The sequence below is a fragment of the Nomascus leucogenys genome, chromosome 8 (genome assembly GCF_006542625.1).
Source record: "Nomascus leucogenys isolate Asia chromosome 8, Asia_NLE_v1, whole genome shotgun sequence".
In the NCBI taxonomy this organism is placed as follows: domain Eukaryota; kingdom Metazoa; phylum Chordata; class Mammalia; order Primates; family Hylobatidae; genus Nomascus; species Nomascus leucogenys.
In genome coordinates, this window is record NC_044388.1 from 41,659,364 (window position 1) to 41,683,067 (window position 23,704).

Sequence of the window (23,704 nt, forward strand, 5' to 3'; positions counted from 1 at the left end):
AATAAATGGTACCAGAAAGGTGTTTTAAAACAAGGTGTTGAACCTGTAGATTAAAGGATAGACTGTATTCCATGAAAGATAATTCTAACTTATTAATTCTAATCATATATTGGAGCAGTTACGGACATCCAAGGATAAAAAAGATAATCCAAGCAGAACAAAACAAGTTCTATACAGGGGGGAACCAATGAGACTAGCTTCAGGTTTCTTGACAACATTGGTCAATACCAGAAGATGATACAGCAGCAGTGTCCATAAAGTTTGCATAAAAGAAGTGTAGCCTGTCCTGTCATTTTAAGCATGCAAGGGGAAATGCACCAGTGAGCTTCTTTTGAATCTGTATTAATAGCTTAATGATAAAATTCAGCCACATAGGAGATTAATGAAAAGAGAATTCAAGAATGGGGAAGCCATGGTAAGAAGCAGTGGTAGTGGCTAGGCATGGTGGCTCACGCTTTTAATCTTAGCACTTTGGGAGGCCAGGGCAGGCACATCATTGGAGATCAGGGGTTCAAGACCAGCCTGACCAACATGGTGAAACCTCGTCTCTACTAAAAATACAAAAATTAGTCAGGCATGATGGCAGGTGCCTATAATCCCAGCTACTTGGGAGGCTGAGCCAGGTGCATCACTGGAGGGCAGGAGTTCAAGACCAGCCTGGCTAATGAAACCTCATCTCTACTAAAAATATAAAAAAAATTAGCTGGGCATGGTGACATGCACCTGTAATCCCAGCTACTCTAGAGGCTGAGGCAGGAGAATCACTTAGATCCGAGAGGCGGAGGTTGCAGTGAGCTGAGATCATGCCACTTCACTCCTGCCTGGGTGACAGAGTGAGAATCTATCTCAAAAAACAAATAACAAAAAAACCCTGATATTTTGGCCAGGCCCCTTGGCTCATGCCTGTAATCCCAGCACTTTGGGAGGCCAAGGAGGGGTGGATCACCCAAGGTTGGGAGTTCAAGACCAGCCTAGCCGACATGGGGAAAAGCTGTCTCTACTAAAAATAGAAAAATTAGTCAGGTGTGGTGGCAGGCACCTGCAATCCCAGCTACTCAGGAGGCTGAAGCAAGAGAATTGCTTGAGCCCAGGAGGTGGAGGTTGCAGTGGGCCGAGATCATACCACTTCATTCCAGCCTGAGTGACAGAGCAAGACTCCTCTCAAAAAAAAAAAAAAAAAAAAGTCATGGTAATGATTACTGAATGGATAAAAAATAGAGCTAAGACATAACCAAGGTAATTATCACTACAGACTAGAATGTAGATGCACAAATAAAATAGCTAATACAAATGTTGATGGTCAGGTAAGGGGAGATGAGAGAGTGTCCTCATATTCTTCTTCCTAGTGTATCTTATCTAAAGTTGAAACGAAGTTTAAAATAATAAGAATTCAGTTTTGAAATATGGAGTTAAAATAGATAATGATTCAGTCTGTTAACATTAGTCCATAATACTTTACCTTAACTGTATTTCCCACCTTGGGCTGATCGGTCAATGCTAACATGGTTAAGAGGAACAACAGTGTGAATAAGTGGACCCACAGAAGGCTGCCAGCTCCCTTCCTCCATAAACTAAAGAGATACTGAGGAAGTGGAAAGGGATTTGAAACAGGAAATTATTACTCCCAAGGACAATGAGTTAAATTTTAAAGCTTCCTTTAAAAAATTGTAAAGGATCTTTACAGGTTAAGATAAATTTAGTTTTACTTTGTACGTGTTGTGCAGGGATAATATTGAATCCCTGTACTACGACATTGTTAAAGACGCTGTGGGATTTTAGCTTAAAGGGAACTGTGCCAGTAAATATGAATGATTTAAATCTGTGTGACTTAAATTTGGTTTTCTTGTAATGTATGTCTTGGAAAACAGTGAAGACTCCAGAAGTCAGTGACTTTGCAACAGTATCCACTATCAGCCATAAGACTTAAGAACAGACATGTAATCCCATTCTTACTTTGGAGTGGAGTATTATAGGGGTCCACACTCTTAACCTATTCATTAAATTTAAGAAAGGGTCAGCACTTGGCACATCACTTTTAAAAAGGGAACAAATATCTGAGCAAACTGCATGGTTTCTCATTTCCATCCCAGTTCTTAAAAACAAAACAAAAAGCCCACTTCCCCCAGTCAGACATCTCTAAGATTTTATCATCTTTTGTGCTAAATAGAAATGGAAAACATCTAAAAAATATGTGAGCTGAGGAGAAAAAAAGGCCTAAAAGAAAAAACAAAGAAATAAATATTTTATTATAAAGTATACATGTATAAATGTATGTTATATATGTTACACAATATTTTACATATATTAATAAAAATTTATATACGATATAAATGTCTGTTACTTCATTTATCTAATATAAAAAAAATCTGATAAATTTAGTTTTCTTGAAAGGTGAAGACTCAAAGAAAAAATCAGAGGAAAATATTTTTAAAGGCTTTTTTTAAAAAAAATCACTGAAAAGACCATTGTGCAAAGAAGGAAACAACTTGGAAAATTGGTTTGTTTTTCCGTAGACACTAGCATTCTATGTGCCTAAGCTCACTGAAATGAAGTGCTCATTTAAGTGCTTCTTTCCTTAATGATAATCCTAATCTGCTTAAAAAGTGAGACTATGTCATAATTGCTCAGTCTGAGAGCCTTTGGAGTCCCCTGGCTCCAGGATGCAATGCTTGTGCCCACTTGAAAAGAGAGCACAGAGGCATCTGTCCCCTGTGCAGCTTTTCAAATTCTGTGCTGCTACAAGCCCCCTCAGATTTCGGCAATGCTCACAATTAAGGAAACCAAGACTTTACACTCACTACCCATGATTTACAAACTCTTCCATTTATGTAAACTCTTCATAGCAACCTGAAAGCCATTTGGTATTTCATTTGGATTGAATGAAATGCAATTAATCTAATGTTTTGCCTATTCTTTAAAAATCTTCTCTTGGATTCTATTCAGAGACGTTTCCTGAGTCTTCTCTCTTTGGACAGGTGGAAAATTCTGGTGATCCCTGGCTCAAAGGTAGAAATTCACAGAATATATCATATTTTGAGTCAATTTACCTGGTCATGGCAACAACGTCAACCGTTGGCTTTGGAGATGTGGTAGCCAAGACATCCTTAGGACGGACCTTCATCATGTTCTTCACACTGGGGAGTTTGGTGAAGAATATTTTTAATATATTTTGAATATAGCTACATAAACCAGAAAATATTTGGTTAATGGTAATCACTGAAGCAATATAGGTTTAAGTGTGAATGTTGCATTACTTGGGGCACATGTCAAGGGCAAATGAAAACATGCACAGATCCCATATTTTCCAAACTGCATCCCCTGGAGCTCAGGATAAAATTGCTTGGTTTTCAGGGATGAAGGATGGTAGACAAAGGAAGCAGACTTGCCTTATTAAGCTCTACATTGATTTGAGCAAATCTATCTTCCTTCATAGTTTGCCCATCAAATTAAAGTCTTCTTTCTAAAGAGGAAAGGTATTTGAGATTTGATCTGAAGAAAATTCCATTCTTCCCAGCTCAAATGAGTAACCTTTCACTAAAACAGCATTTAACTTTAGAGATGTGAACATCTGTGCCTGGCTTACGAGTGTAGCAAAGGCAAAAGCCTTCTTTTCTTTTAGTGACTTTCATTTCAATTCCTTAAAAACCACAATAGAATTCTCCACTCCACTTTTTTGATATCTACCCATCCACGGTCTCCCATCCCTTTTTTTAGTCATTGTCTCTTAACCCTCCTCTGTCCCATATGCTTTCATTTTTCCAAGCCCCAAATAGAATAAAGTCAGAGTGAGAAGGGAAGTTAGAAGTGATAAAAGGAGGGCTGGGCACGGTGGCTCAGGCCTGTAATCCCAGCATTTTGTGAGACCAAGGCAGGCGGATTACCTGAGATCAGGAGTTCGAGACCAGCCTGGCCAACATGGAGGCACTCCATCTCTACTAAAAATACAAAAATCAGTCAGGCATGGTGGCACACACCTGTAGTCCCAGCCACTTGGGAGGCTGAGGCAGGAGAATCACTTGAACCTGGGAGGTGGAGGTTGCCTCTCCAGCCCGGGAGACAGACAGAGACTCTGTCTCAAAAACAAAAACAAAAGTGATGAAAGGATAAGACGTGGGGAAGTCACCTTGCTGCTTTCCTTTGCTTTCATCATTTTGAATATAGAAAAGCCTTATATTAAATTTTAACAAAATTCAAAGGCTGAAATAAGGAAGAAAAACGAGGTCCCTTTAACATGCTATCATGTGCTCTTAGATGACAGAAAGTTTTATGTACCCTCCTTTTCCTTTCTAATCTTGAAGTTTTTGAAGTATCCATCAAAATAATGGGAACTAAGGTTTTATTTGCTGATCAATTTTAGATATTATTTGCAAAATATATACCTGAAATGGTGGAACTGTTTGCTAATAAGAGGAAATACACCAGTTCCTATGAAGCACTCAAAGGAAAGAAGTAAGTAGTGTTTTAAGTATAATTTCTACAGTTTAAGAAATTCTATTAGCCACATATCTCATTCTAGACATCTATTGTCTGGCTTAGCTGTAGAACCCAAGGTGAATATATCAGCAACATCCTGCATTCACTAAAAAGGATTGTACTAAATTAAATACCATAAGAAAATGATATTTGCTACTTGACCCAAACCACTACATAGATGCTCATAAGAAAACTAAATCAGCTAAAATGACAGATAATGTTGTAATTCACTGTCAATAAATATTATTGATTATGACACTATTTGTACATTCCTTTTCACTAACTTCTCCTATAGCCATACCAATTGTCTTACTCATTTTCCTTGTATGGGTAACTTATGGCTAACTTTACATAATGGATCAGATTAATGCCATAATTCCAATTTAAAATAATTAATTTACTTCGGTTGTCTTAGTCAAAGCTCTCCTAAACCATCGGGGGCTCATTTATGGATGAGGATTTGCCAGCGTGAGAAGTTTCTACCCTGTCTTCTATAGCGCCTCCTAGATGACTGATTTTTTTTCCATGCCACAGCCGTGTGTTCCCAGGAGGAAAATGGAGTGGAGTTGTTTTTATATTATTTCTTCTTGGATTCATGTTACTTTAGCTTCCATTAGGTTTTTTTCCCATCTAAGACGAGAAGAATGAAATGGAGATCTTAAATTAGATGTGATCCTTTTAAAAACTTAATCCCTGTCTGCCGTAATGAAAGAGGCATAATGGAGATAGGCTCCCTGAAAGCAGTCTCTTAATACAGTTGGATGAAAATTATAATTGACCTAGGACTATGAAGAGGAAAGGAAAAATATGATGAAATGAACAAAAGATAAATAATGAGAAGCAAGGAATTTAACTAGATAAGCCAAAATCTGGCCTCATTTGTCTCAGGAAAGGCCTATGGGGCACATACTAAATCAGTCAATAGGTCTGGGAACTTTAACGTTAACTTAGGCTAAAATTATGTTTTCAGTTTTCTTCAGTGACTAATAGGAGGAAAATAGCTCCTTTAAATGCATTAAACCTAAGAAAATTTTTCATGACAAAAACTATATGCATAGAGTTCTGCACCTGTCTTCAATGTCCCTCCACTGGGCTCATGTTTTTGTAACTACTAGATATTTGTAAATGTGGCAGATAAGCTGAAACAATCTGGAATGTGGTACTTTCTCAGCCATGATATTTGGCTGAGAAATGGAAAAATTGATGAACTTTTCTGCTCCTCAAGAAAAAAACAAACAACAACAACAACAAAAAAACCCTCTATCAGACAACTAGGAATCAAGTGAAAAAATGAAGTAAAAAATCTATTATAAGTTATAAATAAATGTGAAAAATCTAGCAATAGTAATAGTTGCTCTTGTATTCTTAAAAAGCTAGGTGCAATTTAAATGTTTGGCGTCATATTCTACTTGAGATGAGATAGAAGACTGTGGATATCTGATGCTTCTGTTGTATTAGAAATGCAGTCCTTATTGTTTCAATGTTTAAAATCTGGGTGATGCAGCCCAGGCACAGTGGCTCATGCCTGTAATCCCAGCACTTTGGGAGGCTGAGGTGGGCGGATCACCTGAGGTCAGGAGTTCAAGACCAGCCTGACCAACATGGAGAAATCCTGTCTCTACTAAAAAAATACAAAATTAGCTGGGTGTGGTGGCACATGCGTGTAATCCCAGCTACTTGGGAGGCTGAGGCAGGAGAATCATTTGAACCCAGGAGGCGGATGTTGCAGTGAGCTGGGATCACACCATTGCACTCCAGCCTGGGCAGCAAGAGCAAAACTCCATCTCAAAAAAAAAAACAAAAAAATATCTGGGTGATGCAAATACCATATTTATTGAAAACTAAGTTTAAGCTAATTATTCATCTCTAAATGCTGACAGGAAGGTCCTTGTGTCCCTCGGATGATCCACTTCACCTGTTCTTGCTGCCTAGGTTTATTGTGGTCTGTGGAAACATCACTGTGGACAGTGTGACCGCTTTCCTGAGGAATTTCCTCCGCCACAAGTCAGGAGAGATCAACACTGAAATTGTTTTCCTGGGAGAGTAAGTATATCTGTATGGCTCATGGGTCCTAAATTAATACTTAAAATATGTGCGAATATTTTTAATGCAAGAAAATTACCTTCAAAATATTTATAGAAAAATTAGGTGTTGATCATAAACAAAACAAAAAAGAAAAGAAATCTTTGACTAAGCTAATCTCTGCAAATAATTTGGAATATATCTTGTCAGATGTTTTTCTGCATAGGTACTAATATGATTTAAGTGATTATTATTTGGCATTTAGGTTACTCTACACGTTATTATCATACATGACTATAATCTTATGCAAAAGCCTGGTGCACTTTATAATTATTATTCTGTTAATTCTCAGAATTAGAAATGTGAAGTTCAAATCAATACAGAAATGATTGTTCTTGATGCTGTTTTTGTTCTATGCAGTCTATCTTTCCACTAACAGAGCCTAAGTCAAATATTTTGTCAAGCACTGGGACAAAATATTTAGTACAGAAAGATTTTAAGTGTAGCTTAGATATACAAAATGATTTCTTATATTTTAATTTTATAATTTTCAATTTGGTAAGATTGACTAATTTTCTATGTTTTGACTGTTGGCTTTTCTTTTTGAAATTTCTCTTTCTTTCATCCCCTCCTATTAAGTGGATTACCTGTTGCTTTATTGACTTTTCTACTCAATATATGTTGATAGTAGCCATTTCGTGTTATATGGCTTCATCTTTTAATTTTTTTCGTGCTTTTATTTTCATACAGAAGTGTTTGATTTGCATGCACTCCATTCAGCTCATTCTTTTAGTGTTTAAGATCCATGGAATTGCTTTTGCCTGACGTGTAGAGAATTAACTTCTTTATTTTTATCAGATGATTCATCATTTACCCAAATATCATTCACTAAATAAGTCAGCCAGATTTTGAAATGACATTTTGATCTTACATAGGATTGTATATAGCATCGCCTGCATCTTTGGGCACTGTGTAGATGAGTACTGTACTTTTACATTATGACATGTTCAATTCACCATAAATTTGGGCCCTCATGTATGGAATAACCGATAGCAGTTTGAAGCACTCTATGATGTTATTGACAGCCAAGAATTCCATTTAAGTAGCATCACCCTGTCCATCTTTCTAGTAATTTGTGCATTATTTAAATCCTTTGTTAGAAAACAGTAAAAACAAAGAGTACTAAAACTAGAGATTAAAAGCTAATTATTATAATCCAGTTGAGACAGAGAGGAAATCAATAGATGTGTGACATGTTTTACCCGCCATTGCATTTTTATGGACTAACGTGCATTGTTGTATGTACTTGCCAAGATAATGAACAAATTTTTTTAATGGTGAAAAATGTGGAAAGTATCTATCTAGAATTTTGTTAATTTCATCTATACTCCGGTGACTGCAAAAATTTACATCTTCTCTTAGACATTCTCTGTGGCTTCGTATTTACACAACTAATTGCCTCCTGGATATTTTTAACCTAGTGTTATGAAGGCCCCTCAAGCTCAACATTCTCAAAAGTGAACTCATGATCTTGTGTTCCCCTTTCCAACTTAAAGGCAAACAAACAAAAATCAAAGAAGGAAAGCAAACATTTTCTATCCTAGTAAATGAAACCTGATTAATATACTTCCTTAGAACAGAAAACTGAGTATTATCTGTGATACTCCTGTCCCCCTCAATCCTTGTATACATTTTCATCAATACCATTAATTTTGTCTCATATGTAAATCCCAGTTCTATTTCTACCATTTCTTCTCCACTATCACAACCCTATTCATAGTTAAATCTTGTCTTCCCAAAATTTCTCTAAAGGCCACTTTGTTTGTTTGTTCTTTGTGCTCCAAAGCTCTTCTTCTCCCTTTATATGACCAATTTATTCCCATCCTTCCCACTCAGAGAGACAGTCCCTCTCCATTCCATCTAAATTGGTGTCCTCTAATTTCCTTCTATCTCATTACTCTATTTTATTTCCTTTAAAGCAATTATCACAATCTATAATTGTGGTAGAGTTTCCCTTAACACAGCTGTTAACATGTCTTTCTTTTACTATATACTCCTGCCCCTTCTCCCTTTAAATGTGAATTCTCTTTCTTCTCCCTTTGAATCTGGGCTGACCTGTGGCTTAATTTGATAAAAAGAACACAGAAGATGTGACACTTTGCAGCTTCAGGCCTAGCGTCTAGGAGGATTCACAGTTCCAGCTTCCACTTAGAGCCCTGAGTCATCATGTAAAAAGCCATACTACCTTGCTGGAGAGAAGGCCCAGTCAGCTGTCAGCTACTCTAGTCACATAGCTGAAGCAACAGTCATGTGTATAGCCACTTTGGACATTCCAGCTCCCTGTGAAGCTCCTGGATGAATGTACCTATGTGGATGCCCCTAGTCAACAATACATGGAACAGAAGAACAACCTGACTGAGACCAGCTAACCTACAAAATCATGAACATAGTATATTATTGTTGCTTAAGGTCAATAATTTCTAGGATGGTTTGTTTTGCAGAAATAGATAATTGATACAACAAGTGGTACTGGAAGTGGGGTGCTGTCATACCAAGAGCCAAAATGTGGCCTTTTCCTTGGAACTGGTGGAGACAGAGGCCAGAAGAGTTGCATGGAGACTCAGTAAAGGCTGGAAAAGCAATGAGGAAATTGCTGTAGGGTGCTGGAAGAAGAACAGCCCATGCATGGTTTTATGGCAGAATTTTAGTAACACTGTCACCAGCAATAATATGGAAGACAGGAAATGTACCTAATGAAATTGTGAAGCTGAGAAGATTTCCCAAAAGGAAGTCATTTATTCTAGTTTAATCATGCATGCTAAGGTATTATAAGAAAATTCAGCAAAAAAAAAAAAGAAAGAAATTCTTTAGTTTTAGAGCAGAACTTGAAATATAGAACAATCTCTCCAGATGGTCAAAAAAAGGAAGAATGACCTCAGAGAGAAACAAAATCAAATTTAGGGTGCAATCTATAATATTTGACTTCAAGGTCAAAACTGAATCAAGGATGCAACTGTAAGATCATTTGTTAAGACCTCAGAAAGATTTAAGGTGGTGACTTACAGAGGCTCTCAGTCAGGCAAAGGGGCTGCAAAGAAGCTTACAGACATTCTTCTCGGAAGCCTGACATTGTCAAAGTGGAGAGAGATCTGTCTGCAAGGAATCATGGATCTGACTTTTAAAGCATGACATGAACCTGAATTAGGTTTGTAGAAAATACTCAACAGAATTCTGCTTTAAACAGAATTTTTCTGATAGCAGCCCTACCAACTTGAAGTAAAAGGGAAAGAAAGAGTTCAAAATGAAAAAAAAAAATGCTTCTGAGCCCAATTTAGCACACACAAGAATCAGGCAGAGAAAGCTACTGAAGTATAAACATAGACCTTTTGTTAAAGAAAGGGAAGCATGATGACTCAGGATCAGAGGACAGAGAAAAGAATTACGGACAGTAGATTAACTCGTGAGCACAGAACTGGGCCATAATTGAGAAACATTCTCTACCCTTAATAACACATGCTCAGATTTCAGAATTTCTATGGACCCGTGATTTCTCAGTGCCCTCCGTTACAACCCCCACCACTTTTGATGGGGCTTGTCTGTTGCAATTTTCCTATCCCTGTTGGTGTCATCGTGGTGAGTTGGCTGTTGGAGTTGGGGTATTCACTTCTCCATTCAGTTCACAGGTGTTCACATCAGGACTAGATGTATTTAGGAGCCCCCATCCAGGTCTAGGCCTAATTTAGATGACAAGATCCAGGACTTTGAGCTGATTCTATAAAGAGATGAGACTTTGGGAGGAAATGTGAGAGTATTTTGTACAAGGGAGGGATGTGGATTCTTGTGGCCAGGATGCAGACTGTGGTAGTTTAATGACGGCTAATAGCAATTCCTCTTTATACATACAGATGATCCCTGGTTTATGATACTTTGACTTAAAACAATTTTTTTTTTACTTTGTGATGGTGCAAAAGCCATATGCCTTCAGTAGAAACCATACTTTGTATACTCACTTTCAGTACAGTATTCAATAAGTAATATGAGATACTCAACATTTTATTATAAATAGGCTTTTTGTTAGATATTTGACCAAATGTAGGCCAATGTGAGTGTTCTGAGCATGTCTGAGGTAGGCCAGGCTAAGCAATGATGTTTGATAGGTTAGCTGTATTCAAAGCATTTTCAACTTACCACGTTTTCAACTTATGATGGGTTTATAGGGATGTAGCCCCATCATAAGTTCAGGAGTGTCTGTATTCTCCTCCTCCTACCAAAAGTGGAGTCCATTCTCCCTTCTGTTGAATCTGGGCTAGCCTTTTGACTCATTTTAACCAATAAGATATCAACAAGTGACAGTATGCCAGTTATGCCAACCCTTAAGACTCCTGACAGCATCTGCTTTTAGTATCTTGGAGCCTTGAAATATAACTATAAAAAATAAATACACACATCTATGTGTATATATGTATCATACATATATACATACATATATATACATATGTATGTATGTATGATGGAGAATAAGGCCCATCCCACTGCCAGTCTTTCCAGGTAGCTCAGTTGAGGCAGCACACATGTAAATGATGCCATCTTGGATGTTCTAGACCACTGAAGCTCTCAGCCAAAGTCAGTCCTATAAAGGACTCTAACAAAACCACAGGGAACAGAAGTATCACCCAGCTGAGCCCAGTCAAAACACGGAATACAAAAAATAATAACTTATGATTTTAAGCTACAAGGTTCTTGTAAGATTCTATACAAAACTACATAAATAATACAGTATTATCATTTTCTTTCTTTGGTTACTTGTTTATTGCTTGAACAAAGCAGTATCTAACATATTATTCTATGAAATGTTATGAAAATTAAATATTAACTTACATTTCCATAAGTCAGACTGCTTAGTTGCACGCAAGAAAAACTATGGCTAAATTAAGCAGAAAAGAATATACAAATAGATCTTACACAGCTCTTAAAACCACCAAAAGCCAGATAACTAGGCTTAGAGACTACACAGCAAGGAGCAGTGATAATGTGATACCTCTTTCCTTGAGTAATTTGTTTTATGAGTGGGCACATAAAGGTCGACTTCCTCGTCATTCTTTATGCTGACTGCATGTGTCTTACACATTTTGTCTATGTACTGTTTTTTACAATAAAATTTGAAAGATGAGAACTTTCTAGGTTTGACAAAAGAAATCAGTTCTCAGATGAGAAGGTACAATAAATCATGTATACTTCCATGTACTTGAAAAGTGAAAATCAAAACATAGGGATAAAGAGAGGCATGCATGTGAGTGTTGTCATAACAGAGGGGGCAGCTAATTCAGCAATTGTTAGGGGATGGGGCTGATCAGAGTACGCATTCAGAAGAAAGTACCATTCAAGAAAGTATTAGGTTGGTGCAAAAGTAATTGTGGTTTTGCCATTAAAAGTAATGCCAAACAGTACATGACCGTAAGTTACACATCAAAAGTAAAATACTTACCATGAAGTGTTTATCTCTCTTTCCCTTTCCCCAGTCCTACTGCTCAGAGACAACTGCTTTCAGTTCTTTCAGACTTAATATTTCTTCAAATTTTAAGTCTAAATTTTACCACTTTTTTGATTCCTCAGTTACAGATGGTATTTATTAACCATCAGGTTTGCAAATGAGGATTGTTCAACACTCTGCATCACTTCTATTGTTTCAGTATTATGATCTTAAATCTGTAGTTACACGATTAGTGTTTATATCATTGTGGCAAATAAATATTGTTCATTGCAGATTCAAGTAAAACTGTATAAGGATAACAGTATATTTCCTCAAAATTTTATTTTCAATCCTCAATGATTGTTTCATTTTATAATATGTTTATCATATATATTATATCATATAGTATATATAATAGAGGTAACATATGAATGCCAATAAATGTTTTCCAATTTCTCCAATATGTAATAATACAATAGGAACAAAAGTTGAGTGAGAAATTTCTAAGAGTTGCACATGGGTCATTGGACTATAGAAAAAATATGCCAGAACGTTTATTCATGTCTAAAATAGCAAGGAAATAATTAATCTCCTTGTTCAAACCTTTTTTTGGGGGGGTGGAAGGAGTTTTGCTCTTAATTGCCCAGGCTGTAGTGCAGTGGTGCGATCTCAGTTCACTGCAACCTCCGCCTCCGAGATTCAAGTGATTCTCCTGCCTCAGCCTCCCAAGTAGCTGGGCTTACAGGCATGCACCACCACACCCAACTAATTTTGTATTTTTAGTACAGACAGAATATCACCATGTTGGCCGGGCTGGTCTTGAACTCCTGACCTCAGGAGATCTGCAGGTGCTCTGCCTCCCAAAGTACTGGGATTACAAGCATGAGCCACCACACCCGGCCCATGTTTAAGCCTTTTTAATACCAAAATATAATTCAAAAAATCACTTAGAATTAAAGTGATTATAAAGTGAACATCCATGTAACTACCATTCAAGTCAAGAAATAAAGTAGTGCCTCCTTATCTGCAGTTTTCCTTGTCACAATTTCAGTTATACATGGTCAGTCGTGTTCTAAAACTTAGTGAGTACAGTACAATATGGTATTTTGAAAGAGAGACTGCTTACACATACATTTTATTACAGCATATTGTTATAATTATTCTATTTCATGATTAGTTGTTATTGTTAATGCCTTACTGTACCTATTTTATAAATTAAATGTTATTATAGGTATGTGTATATAGGAAAAATGGTACCGTATATACAGGGTTTGGTACTATCTGTGGTTTCAGGCATCCCCTGGGGGTCTTGGAATGTATCCCCTTCGGATAAGGATGGATTACTGTGTTCCATGGCTAGCACACCAACACAACCCTCTGCAATTGAAGCTCCATCTTTAGTTCCTAGAAGTAACTACAGTTCAGACATTATATCTTATTATTTTTTGTCTTATCTTCTATGTTTATTTAGAATATTATTTGCCTTTTCCTGTTTTTTACACCTGTATAAATGGAATATAAATTTATTTATCTCAATGTTGTGTTTGTTAGATTTATCCATATTGCAACTGGAAATGGTTGTATAATACTTATTTTTATTGCTGTGTAGACAATATTCTATGAATACACCACAATTTTTCTTAATCCATTCAACCATTGGTGGCATTTCTCCCCTATACTTTGGCTGTTATAAAGAATGGTGCTGTGCAAATTTTTGTATATGTATCTTGGTACCCAAAAATATAATTGTGGGGTAATAAAGTTTAAATATTTTTCTTAGGTAGAACTGTCAGTTGTCCAAAATGATTTGAACAATCTGCACCTTACCAGTAGCCCTGAGAGTTCCTGGTGCCCTGCATCCTACTAACACTGGAAATGTAACTCGACAAACGAACACTTAGAAACAGCAGTCTTTTTAATCTTAGCCATTCTTGTGGGTAGTACTTTATTAAGATAGTGGTACTTCTTGTGGTTTTAATTAACATTTTTCTCATTACTAGTGAGGCCAAGCATCTTTTCAGATCCATAAGCCACCTGGACTCCCTCATATTAAATGATGATCCATTTGTCTTGACCATTTTTATGCTGAATCATTAGACCTTTTTTATTTGCATAAGGTAATATGTGATTCGAGCCTTTGTCAGGTATATGCATGATTAAGCTTATTTCATGTTATAAAATCTATCAACTTAAAGTTTTATGACAAATTTCATTAAATTTACCCTAACATTTAACCTTTTGTTCTATTTATCTCTTCTTTACCTCTGCTCTTCCTTCCTATTGTAATGATTTTCTCCATGCCAAAAAGTAAAAAAATTTTGGTATAAGTTTAAGGAGTACAAGTGCAGTTTTGTTACGTGGAAACATGGTGCAGTGGAGAAGTTTAGGCTTTTAGTGTAACCCTCACCTGAATAATGTACATTGTACCCATTAAGTAATTTCTCATCTCCCAACCCCTAAAACTTTTAAATTTTCCTTAAATGAAGATCTACCAGTGACTAACTCTGTTGGATGTTGTTTGTTTTTTTAAGTGTAAAGATGTCTTTTTTTTTTTTTCATTCTTGAAGGACAATTTCACTGATACAGAGTTACAAGCTGGCAGTTTATTTACTTAAGAACCATGAAATTTTCCACTTAGTTCTAACTTCTGTTGTTGCTATTAAGTCTGTCGAATTACCTTGTTGAAAGAGGTATCTTTTTTAAAGGTCATACATTTTACTTAATATGGATGTATGTTATACTTTTCCTATGATGTGTATAGGTTTGAATTTCTATTAATTTACCACAGTTAGGATGCATAAATCTCCATGAGTCTCTGGATTGGTGTTTTTGATCATTTCTGGAGGATTCTCAATTATTTTAATTATTAAAATGTTGCTTGTGTCACCTTTTTGTTTCTCCTTTTCTTCCAGGATTCCAATTACAGGTTAACTCTGCTAGCCTTTTTCTTTTTTATTGTTCCAGTTATATGTCCTGATTTTTTTTATTTTTTTATTACTTTATTTTATTTTATTTTTTGAGACAGGGTCTTGCTCTGTCACCCAGGCTGGAGTGCACTGGCGCCATCTTGGCTCACTGCAACCTCTGCCTCCCGGGTTCAAGCGATTCTCCTGCCTCAGCCTCCCAAGTAGCTCGGATTACAGGAGCCCACCACCACGTCTGGCTAATTTTTGTATTGTTGGTAGAGATGGGGTTTCACCATGTTGGCCAGGCTGGTCTCCACCTCCTGACCTCAAGTAATCTGCCCACCTTGGCCTCCCAAAGTGCTGGGATTACAGGTGTGAACCACTGTGTTAGGCCGTATGACCTGAATTTCTTACCCTCTCTTTTGAACTTATCTCTTCCCTTTTTATATCTCTGTGTTGCGTTCTGGATAATTTGTTTTGACCTAGATTCTAGAACCTTAGCTCTTTTTATGTGTTTAATCTACTTATAAACCCATCCATTAAGTTTTCAATTTCAGTTACTATATTATTCAGTTCTAGAATTTACATTTGATTCTTTTTTTAAAAAAATTAACTTTTATTTTGATTTCAGGGGTACCTGTGAAGATTTGTTATATAGGTAAACCTGTATCATGAGGGTTTGTTGTACAGATGATTTCATCACCCAGGTATTAACCCCAGTACCCATTAGTTATTTTTGATTCTTTATCAAACTGTCCTGTTTTTATTTTTATTTTTTGCATTTCTACCTTACCTTTTGTGTATTTCAACAAAATAAGCATAAATATACTGTAGCTAGTGTCCAATAATTGAATGCCTCACGTCTTTGATTTTACTGGCTGTGGCTTCTGCTGGATGTTACACATACTGTCTTGTTTACTTTCTTTCTTGTGTGTGTGCCTATTGTCTTACATTATGCACTGATTCCTGTTTTGCACAACTATACATGGAAACACTGTTAACTTAGAAAGATGATGTTACCTTCTTCCAGAGAGTGTATTTCTTTACTCCTTTGAAGCACAACAGGGCACTTCTGCCTCAGGACCATCTAATCCAAGCTCAATGCTTGAAACTCTCTGTACTTCCCAGGTGACAAACTCAGGATGACAGCCCATTTATAAGCTAGTTTATTCAATTTTACCCTTCTTCTTTGCTTCTATGCTTTTGTTATGCCAGTTTACATTTTGGAAAAGATATCAAACCCTTCATTTTGTATGTCAGGGGAACTGCACGTTTTTGTCCTTTGACTTGTGTGACCACCAAATGTTATCTCAGATTGGTAGCTGCTTCTTCTGAATTATAAAATGCGTTCAGGGGAAGAAAATTGGACTTAACTCCCGAGTTATTGATTTCTCTCAGGTTTTGGCCTGATAACTCTTCATTGTCTGCTTATGTCATTGATGACTTCTTAAGAGATATGTTTAATATTTCATCCAGCTTTTTTATATATCCTCAGGAGGGAGTTGGCTGAAGTTACCTAATTTATTATTCTTGAAAGTAGAAGCTGTCAGCTCTGTTAATATTGTATGTATGCAAACATAAACAGAGCTCTCACTTTTCCACATATGCTGATGGTCATGTATCACATACTGAATCCAAACTGTTCTAAGGAAAAGGGGGAAGTTTCACTCATAGGGACTGATAATTTCAGAGTATTTGAAAATATTGTAATTGATAGTGGGCCTAATAATAAAGGTGTATTGAGCCCATTGTACCATTGTAGAGACTTGGCTTTAAGGAAGGTAATTTTCTCTGTGTCAGTTCTGATTGTTGGAGTACTTTGAGTAGAGGGATGACATGATTCTTCATCAATTGTGAGAATTGCAAATTTCTTCTTCAGGTTTGTAATTTGCCTTTTTACTGAATATTATATGTTTTTGATATTTAAAAGTTTTTAATATCACAGTCAAAGATTGAATATTTTCTATTATATTAAATCACTTCTTGTTTTTTGTTTAGAAAATCTTTCCCTATCCCGGTGTTTAAAACATGTTGAATTACATTTCCTACTAAGATTTAGTTTTCTTCTTTGAGTGTTAGAAAATCAGGATCAGATTTATTATAATTCTTAGTCATAAAATTCATAATTGGTTTACACATAAGCACATTTTGCTTATTTATGTTACAGTTCTTTTTAATAATGTTGTAAGTACCAATGCATGAACTCACCACCAAGGTCAAATTTAGGACAATAATCTGTATCTAACTGTATAATCCTCCCCATATTTCAACCTATGGTCAATTTTTTCTAATATCACTACCATTCTTTCTTTCTCCTATGTTTTATTACCTCTATATTCCCATCTAAAATGTGCATATTACTTTAGACATGTTTAATTTTATAGAAGGAATATCATACCAATGTAATCTTTGGGGCTTTATTCAGTTTATATTATGTTAGTAAGATGCTTTCATATTTTTGAATGTTGCCATAGTTAATTGGTTTTTCTTGTTAGTGATATTCATTTCCCTTAGTTCCACTCTTCTTTTGGTGTGATTAGTGTTATTTCTGTATTTTGCAATTGGAAATAGTTTTGTTGTTAACATGCTTGTATATGGCTCCTCGTGGACACATGAAGTAGTGCTTCTGTGTGCGTGTTTGTGTGCATTTGTGCTTGTACGTGTGTGTGCTTAATAGTGTCAAGCATGTGAATGTTCATTTTTAGGCCATTAATCATTTTTTGCAAGTCATTGCACCATTTGCAAGCCTATCAGGAATGTGTAAGAGACTTCACACACACACACACACGCACACACACACACACACACACATAAATATATATATATATATACACACATTCTTTCTAGCAACTGGTATGGTTATATGTTTTAATCTTTGCAATGAAATCAATGTAAAACCTTCTTGTGGTTTTGATTTCTATGCCCTTTAGCTCTACAGATGTGGACCTTCACCATGTTTACTAGCCACACATCTTTTCCATTTCCGTGACATACTCATCCATGTGTTTTGCCTATTTATTTTTTTACTTAACTATTTTGTGTGGTTTTTGTTATTTAATTTTAGGAATGTGTAATATATTATTTGCAATAATTCTTCATCAGTTGTGGGAACTGCAATTTCTTTTTTCAGCTTATAATTTGCCTTATTACTGAATATTACATATCTTCTGATGCTTAAAAGTTTTTAATGTTATTATAGTCAAATATTGAATATTTTCTATTAAAGCACTTATTGTTTTTTGTTTAGAAACTCTTTCCCTATTCCATTGTTTAAAATATGTTGAACTACATTTCCTACCAATAATTTTAAATTTTTTCATCATTTATGTCTCTAATTCATTTAGAATTTTTTATAGAGTAACAATAGAGTTTATAGAGTGACAATTTGTATAATTTTCTATTACTGCGTTAATACTACAGTCTTTTAATTACTAAATCTTTATAACTAGTTCTATCCCTAGAGCAAGTCTTTTTACCGTTTATTTTTTTTTTATAGTTGACAAGCTTTATTTGGTCCTTTATATTTTATATAAATTTTAAAATTATTTTATCATGTATATTATTTTATTATGAAAAACTGCAGAAATTTAATGCGAATCTAATTGAAACTTTAGATGCAGCATTGACTGCCTTATGCTACAAACTCTTTCCAACTTTTACTGTACTGAGGTTATTCATTTATTTAGTTCTCATTTAGTACCCCTTAGTAATGTTGTATAATTTCCCAGGTAGAGAGCTTACTAACTTTTATTTCTAGGTACTTGGTATTTTCTGATATTAGTAAAAGTAATATCTTCCAGTTGGGTTTACTAGTTGTTTGCTCTTAGTACAGGAAAAACACAATTAAATTTTGTATATTAGTCTTATATCTAACCACATAAATTTTATTTTTTTCTGTAGTAATATTAGGGGTTTCCATATAAATAATTATATTTATATTATTTATATTTGTATAATTATAATTATTTACATTAAACAATTTATCTTTATTTTATTATCTTTGTAATAAAATAAAATAAATATTAATCCAGATTTATAAATCTTTATAAATAAAATAAATCTTTATAATAAAACATAAATTGTACACATAAGGATTAGAAAGAAGGAATTAAACTATTTGTCTGAAATAGTTATTGCTGAGACATCAAATATAATGTTGAAAAAGAGCAGTGATATCTTTTCTTTACTTCTCATTTTTAAAAGCACGTTTAATATTTTTTCATTAAAGATATCTTTTTTATTTTAAAGATATTTGTTGGTTTAAAAATATTATCTTCTATTTCTAATATACCATGAGTTGTGTTTCTTAACTCTGAAGAAATATTTCTATCAATTTGTCTCTGCATCTGAGGTGATTATATAAGTGTTGTTTTTTAATTTGTTAATGTGGTGAATCTCATGGATATTTTTGATAATATGATTATTTTGTCTTTTTTAGTATTGGCTGGGAAGTATTTCCTATTTTTAATGTCTTTAAAAGTCTTTGTATAAAAATGAGATTATGTGTTGCTTTAAAGTATGGTAGAAGTTAAACGTGAAACCATGTAGAACTAGTGGTTTCCTACATTTTATTTGAGGGGTGTGTGTGTGTGTTTGGGTGTGTAGGTTTGTGTGTGTGTGTGTTGTGTTTTGAGAGATTTTAAACCACAGCTTCAATTTCTTTAGCAGTTTAGGCTTTTTATTTCTTCTAGAGTTAGTTCTGGTAAGATATACTTTTAAATAATTTGTTCATTTTGGCTAAGTTTTCAGAGCTGTTGACATTTATTATTTGCTGTCTGCTTTTGTTATTTTTTATCTCTACTTTGACTATATGTATTGTACCTTCTTTATTCAATATTTGCATCATTTTTGTCTATTTTTTCTCCAGTAACTTTACAAAACTTTTGCCTATTATGCTAGGTTATTTTTCAAAGAACTGACTTTTGATGTGGTTTATCTTCTCTGTTTTATCTTTTTGTTCCTTTTTCATTGTTTCTTATTCTTGTTTTATAATTTCTTTTATTCTTATTTCCTTGATCCTATTCTAATATGTCTCCAAAGCTATAAATTATTCCTAAAGCACTGCTGTTGTTGTATCCCAAAGCATATATATTTAATATTTTCAACATATTTCTAAGAATAATGATGAAGAATTGTTGCAATTTCTTCTAAGCCCATAATATTTTTAGCAGTCTGGTTTTTTTATTCCTAAATCTGAAAACTATTTTTATTTGTGTTTTGGTTAACTTCTAAGTTGATTGTATTGTGATCAAAGATCATTATATATAATAACTATGTTTTTGTAATGTGTTGAGGCTTTCATTATCTGTCAAGTAAAGTACCATTTTGATAAATATTTGTGTGTTCTTTATAAAAATTAGTTCCTCTGAATGTTCTTTGCAGAATTTATAAATATTAAACATGTGTGTTCAAAATCCATGATGATTGTTTTCTGCTTGCTCTATCAATAGTTTAAAAAGATATGTCAAAATCTCTCATAACAGTGGCAGATTCATCAATTTCTCCTAATTTTTTTCATATTTGCTTCTTATATTTAAAAGCCATTTTATTAAATGTATAGTTGATTTAAAATGTTATGCCTGTTTCAGTAACTCAGTTTTTAAACTAAGTAGTGAACTTCTTCATCCTTAGTAATTACATTTAAAAAAAAATAGCATTAACTTGATTTGTATTTTTTTATATCACTATGAGGGATTCTACTAAATGCACCAAATAAGTTATAAAAACCTCTAAACCCAGAGTCAATCATCTTTTTTCCCTCATTGCTGTCACATTCTTTTTTGTCCAGGACCCCTCCTTCTTTGGAACTTGAAACCATATTTAAATGCTACTTGGCCTACACAACGTTCATTTCTGGATCTGCAATGAAGTGGGAGGATCTGAGGCGAGTTGCGGTAAGATCTAGTTGTTTTTGTTCCTTGTAGTTTTCCAAAGTTGCAACAATCAAAATGATAGGGTATATTGCTTTTTGAAAATGTATTATTTCAGCTTCTTTAATTGGTGGCAAATATAACTTCCTCAACTTTAAAAACAATTGTAAAGGAGGTATAGTAATTGACCTCCAAATCTGATTTCAGAAATGTCAAGCAGACCTCACTGTTTGCCAACACTTATATTTAAATTATTCATTTCACAAAATTCTCTATCTAAATCAGTTTTATTTTATCAGCCTAAGAGGTCTGAAAAAGGTATGGATAGCAAGGTGTGTTTGATGTTACCACACAAATAGAATTCTTACTAGAAGGCAGATCTCTGAGTCCGTCAGCTTTAATCAATTTCTCCTCCTAAATGCATGGATCTGCTTTCCAATAGGAAAAACGTAAAGGAAAATAGTAGAAATCTCATTAAAGTTGTGAGTAAAAATAATGAGCAACAGCCAACCCTCTAGACAGGTTTGGCTTAAGATCAAAGGCAGCTTCCTGTCATGTTCTCAGTCTCAGAGAATCAACAAACAGAAAAGTTTCTGTTTAAAGCCAAGATCTATAGAGTAAATATGAAGAATTGACAGACCCAGAAAAATATTTCTTTCCTGCAATTTAGTACTGTAAGAGCCACTTCAGTAATTTTCTAGAACTTTGAAATTCACACTCCACCAATATTGAATAACTGCCTACTTTGAACCAAGTAGACTTCCAGTTCCTCTGTTTTTTATTGTCCTGAAAGACAAATAAATACATAGATGGTTGCTTATAAAGGTCTTAGGGCTTATCACTAGGCATCAAATAATGGTGATGGATGGTAGGAAAAATATAACTCCGTATTTTACCCATTTGAAAGCAATCTTTTACCTGTGTCAGAGACCCTGTGCCCTGGCCCATCAGCTGCAACCCTTGCCCTTTGCAGCATTTGCAGGACAACAATCCTGATGTAAAGACATCCTCATTACAACTCACTCCCAAGTGTGTCCTCTTTTTTGTTAGCAATTTTATTACAAAATTCTAAGAAAACCCGAAAAGGGAAGACCAGAGCATTTCCCATGTAATTAACAAGATCCTGTCTGATCTTGAAGGGTAGGTGGAATCTGCAGAGGCATGCCTGATTATAGCCAACCCTTTGTGCAGTGATTCCCATGCTGAAGATATTTCCAACATTATGAGGTAAGAAGCTGTGTTTTGTATGCTATAATGGTTTTTTTCTATCTCTTTTAAAGTAATGCCCGGTACATAAGCATCGACAGGAGAAAATGCCATCTATCATATCACTAGGTTCATCGTATTCCAAGGTTCTGCCTACTTTTGCCCCCTCCCCAAGACTGTGCAGACAGATGCAAAAGGAAATGAAAACAGAGCATCCTGAGTGTGAATGTGCTTCTCCATATAATTCCCTGAAGTTTCGTATGTAGAGTAGCCATCTGAATTTAAGAAGCAAGCATACAAATAACTGATTATTGTTCAGATAGCACCATTATAACTAATATCCTCTCCTCAAAAATAAAGATGCAATTTTATGAACCCTATTAGTGCACTTTATTTATTGGGATTTTTCTCCAGTAGTTGTGGTGAAAGATTATGCATGGTCTGGTATGACATGCTGTTTGACCATCAGTAGGTATTTTCTTTTCTTTTTTTTTTGAGACGGAGTTTCACTCTTGTTGCCCATGCTGGAGGGCAGTGGCGTGATCTCGGCTCACTGCAACTTCCACCTCCTGGGTGCAAGCAGTTCTCCTGCCTCAGCCTCCCAAGTAGCTGGGATAACAGACATGTGCCACCACGCCAGGCTAATTTTGTATTTTTAGTAGAGATGGGGTTTTACCATGTTGGTCAGACTGGTCTTGAACTCCTGAGCTCAGGTGATCTGCCCACCTCAGCCTCCCAAAGTGCTGGGATTACAGGCTGAGCCACCGCGCCTGGCCTGACCATCGGCAAGTATTTTTAAGATGGCTAGAGTCAGTGTTATCACATTAAACTGTGAACTCTTCTAGCAAGAACGTGACTTGTGATAATAAAGATCTAACTGTGACTATGATGACAATGGCATTTTCGCTAATCCAGATGAACTTGCAATCTCCAGAGTAAAATAAACACAGATAGCTGAAGGTGACGTTACATATAGCAAGAAACAGCTGAAAATCTGTACCATACATAATACAGTAAATATGAGGTAGATCTTAGTTTCTTAATTTGTAAAATGAGGAAGTTGAATTAGACAGTCTGTGAGCTATTTCAAGCCATAGACTACCATCAAATTTCTATTTTTACCTGTAATTAGTAGGTTTGGGTTTGAAGGCTAAAACATGAAACTGTTGATTTCCTCCTCAAGAATTGGTCTCAGAAGAACACAGTCTTCTAATACCAAGAGATAATCATTCCATAGATTTGGTTGGCAAAGTCATGAAAACAATGACGCTCTTCTGTGTAGGCTACTAAAAACATTTTTAGAAAACAACACAACAATAAACTTTATTATATGCCAAGTTTTTCTACACTTACCTACATATCAATTTAACTCTGAATTAAATTATATTACAAAGCCTTTTGGCTATGACACATGACTAATGAGAGTGTTTGGGGTTTATATAGGGTGCTCTCTATCAAGAACTATGACTCTACCACCAGAATCATCATACAGATACTGCAATCCCATAACAAGGTATAGTAACATTCTAGCATATTCCATCTCCTCCTTTTATCTATATAGCTAGATGAACTTTTTTATTTTCTAGTGAATGTGTAAATAAAAAGTTTTTGCTAATCAGAGGTAAAATTTGGAGTCTCATTAAGATGGATAATCACTTAACAATGTAAATTGGGGGCAGAATTAGAGGTTTAAGCCATTTGACCTGATTTTGCAACTCTAGCTATTTTTGTTTCAAAAAATGAGAGCCATTGACCAC

At 35.1% G+C, this 23,704-nt stretch overlaps 1 protein-coding gene across 1 annotated transcript in view; it reads left to right on the forward strand.

Annotated features, from left to right (window-relative positions):
- KCNU1 (potassium calcium-activated channel subfamily U member 1) overlaps positions 1-23,704 on the forward strand; it is a 151,878-nt gene that overhangs the window by 26,887 nt on the left and 101,287 nt on the right. Inside the window, 6 exon segments of the mRNA XM_003269570.3 lie at positions 2,976-3,146; positions 4,358-4,449; positions 6,406-6,516; positions 20,660-20,765; positions 21,886-21,968; positions 23,391-23,460. Of these exon segments, the coding sequence (XP_003269618.3) occupies positions 2,976-3,146; positions 4,358-4,449; positions 6,406-6,516; positions 20,660-20,765; positions 21,886-21,968; positions 23,391-23,460 (633 nt within the window).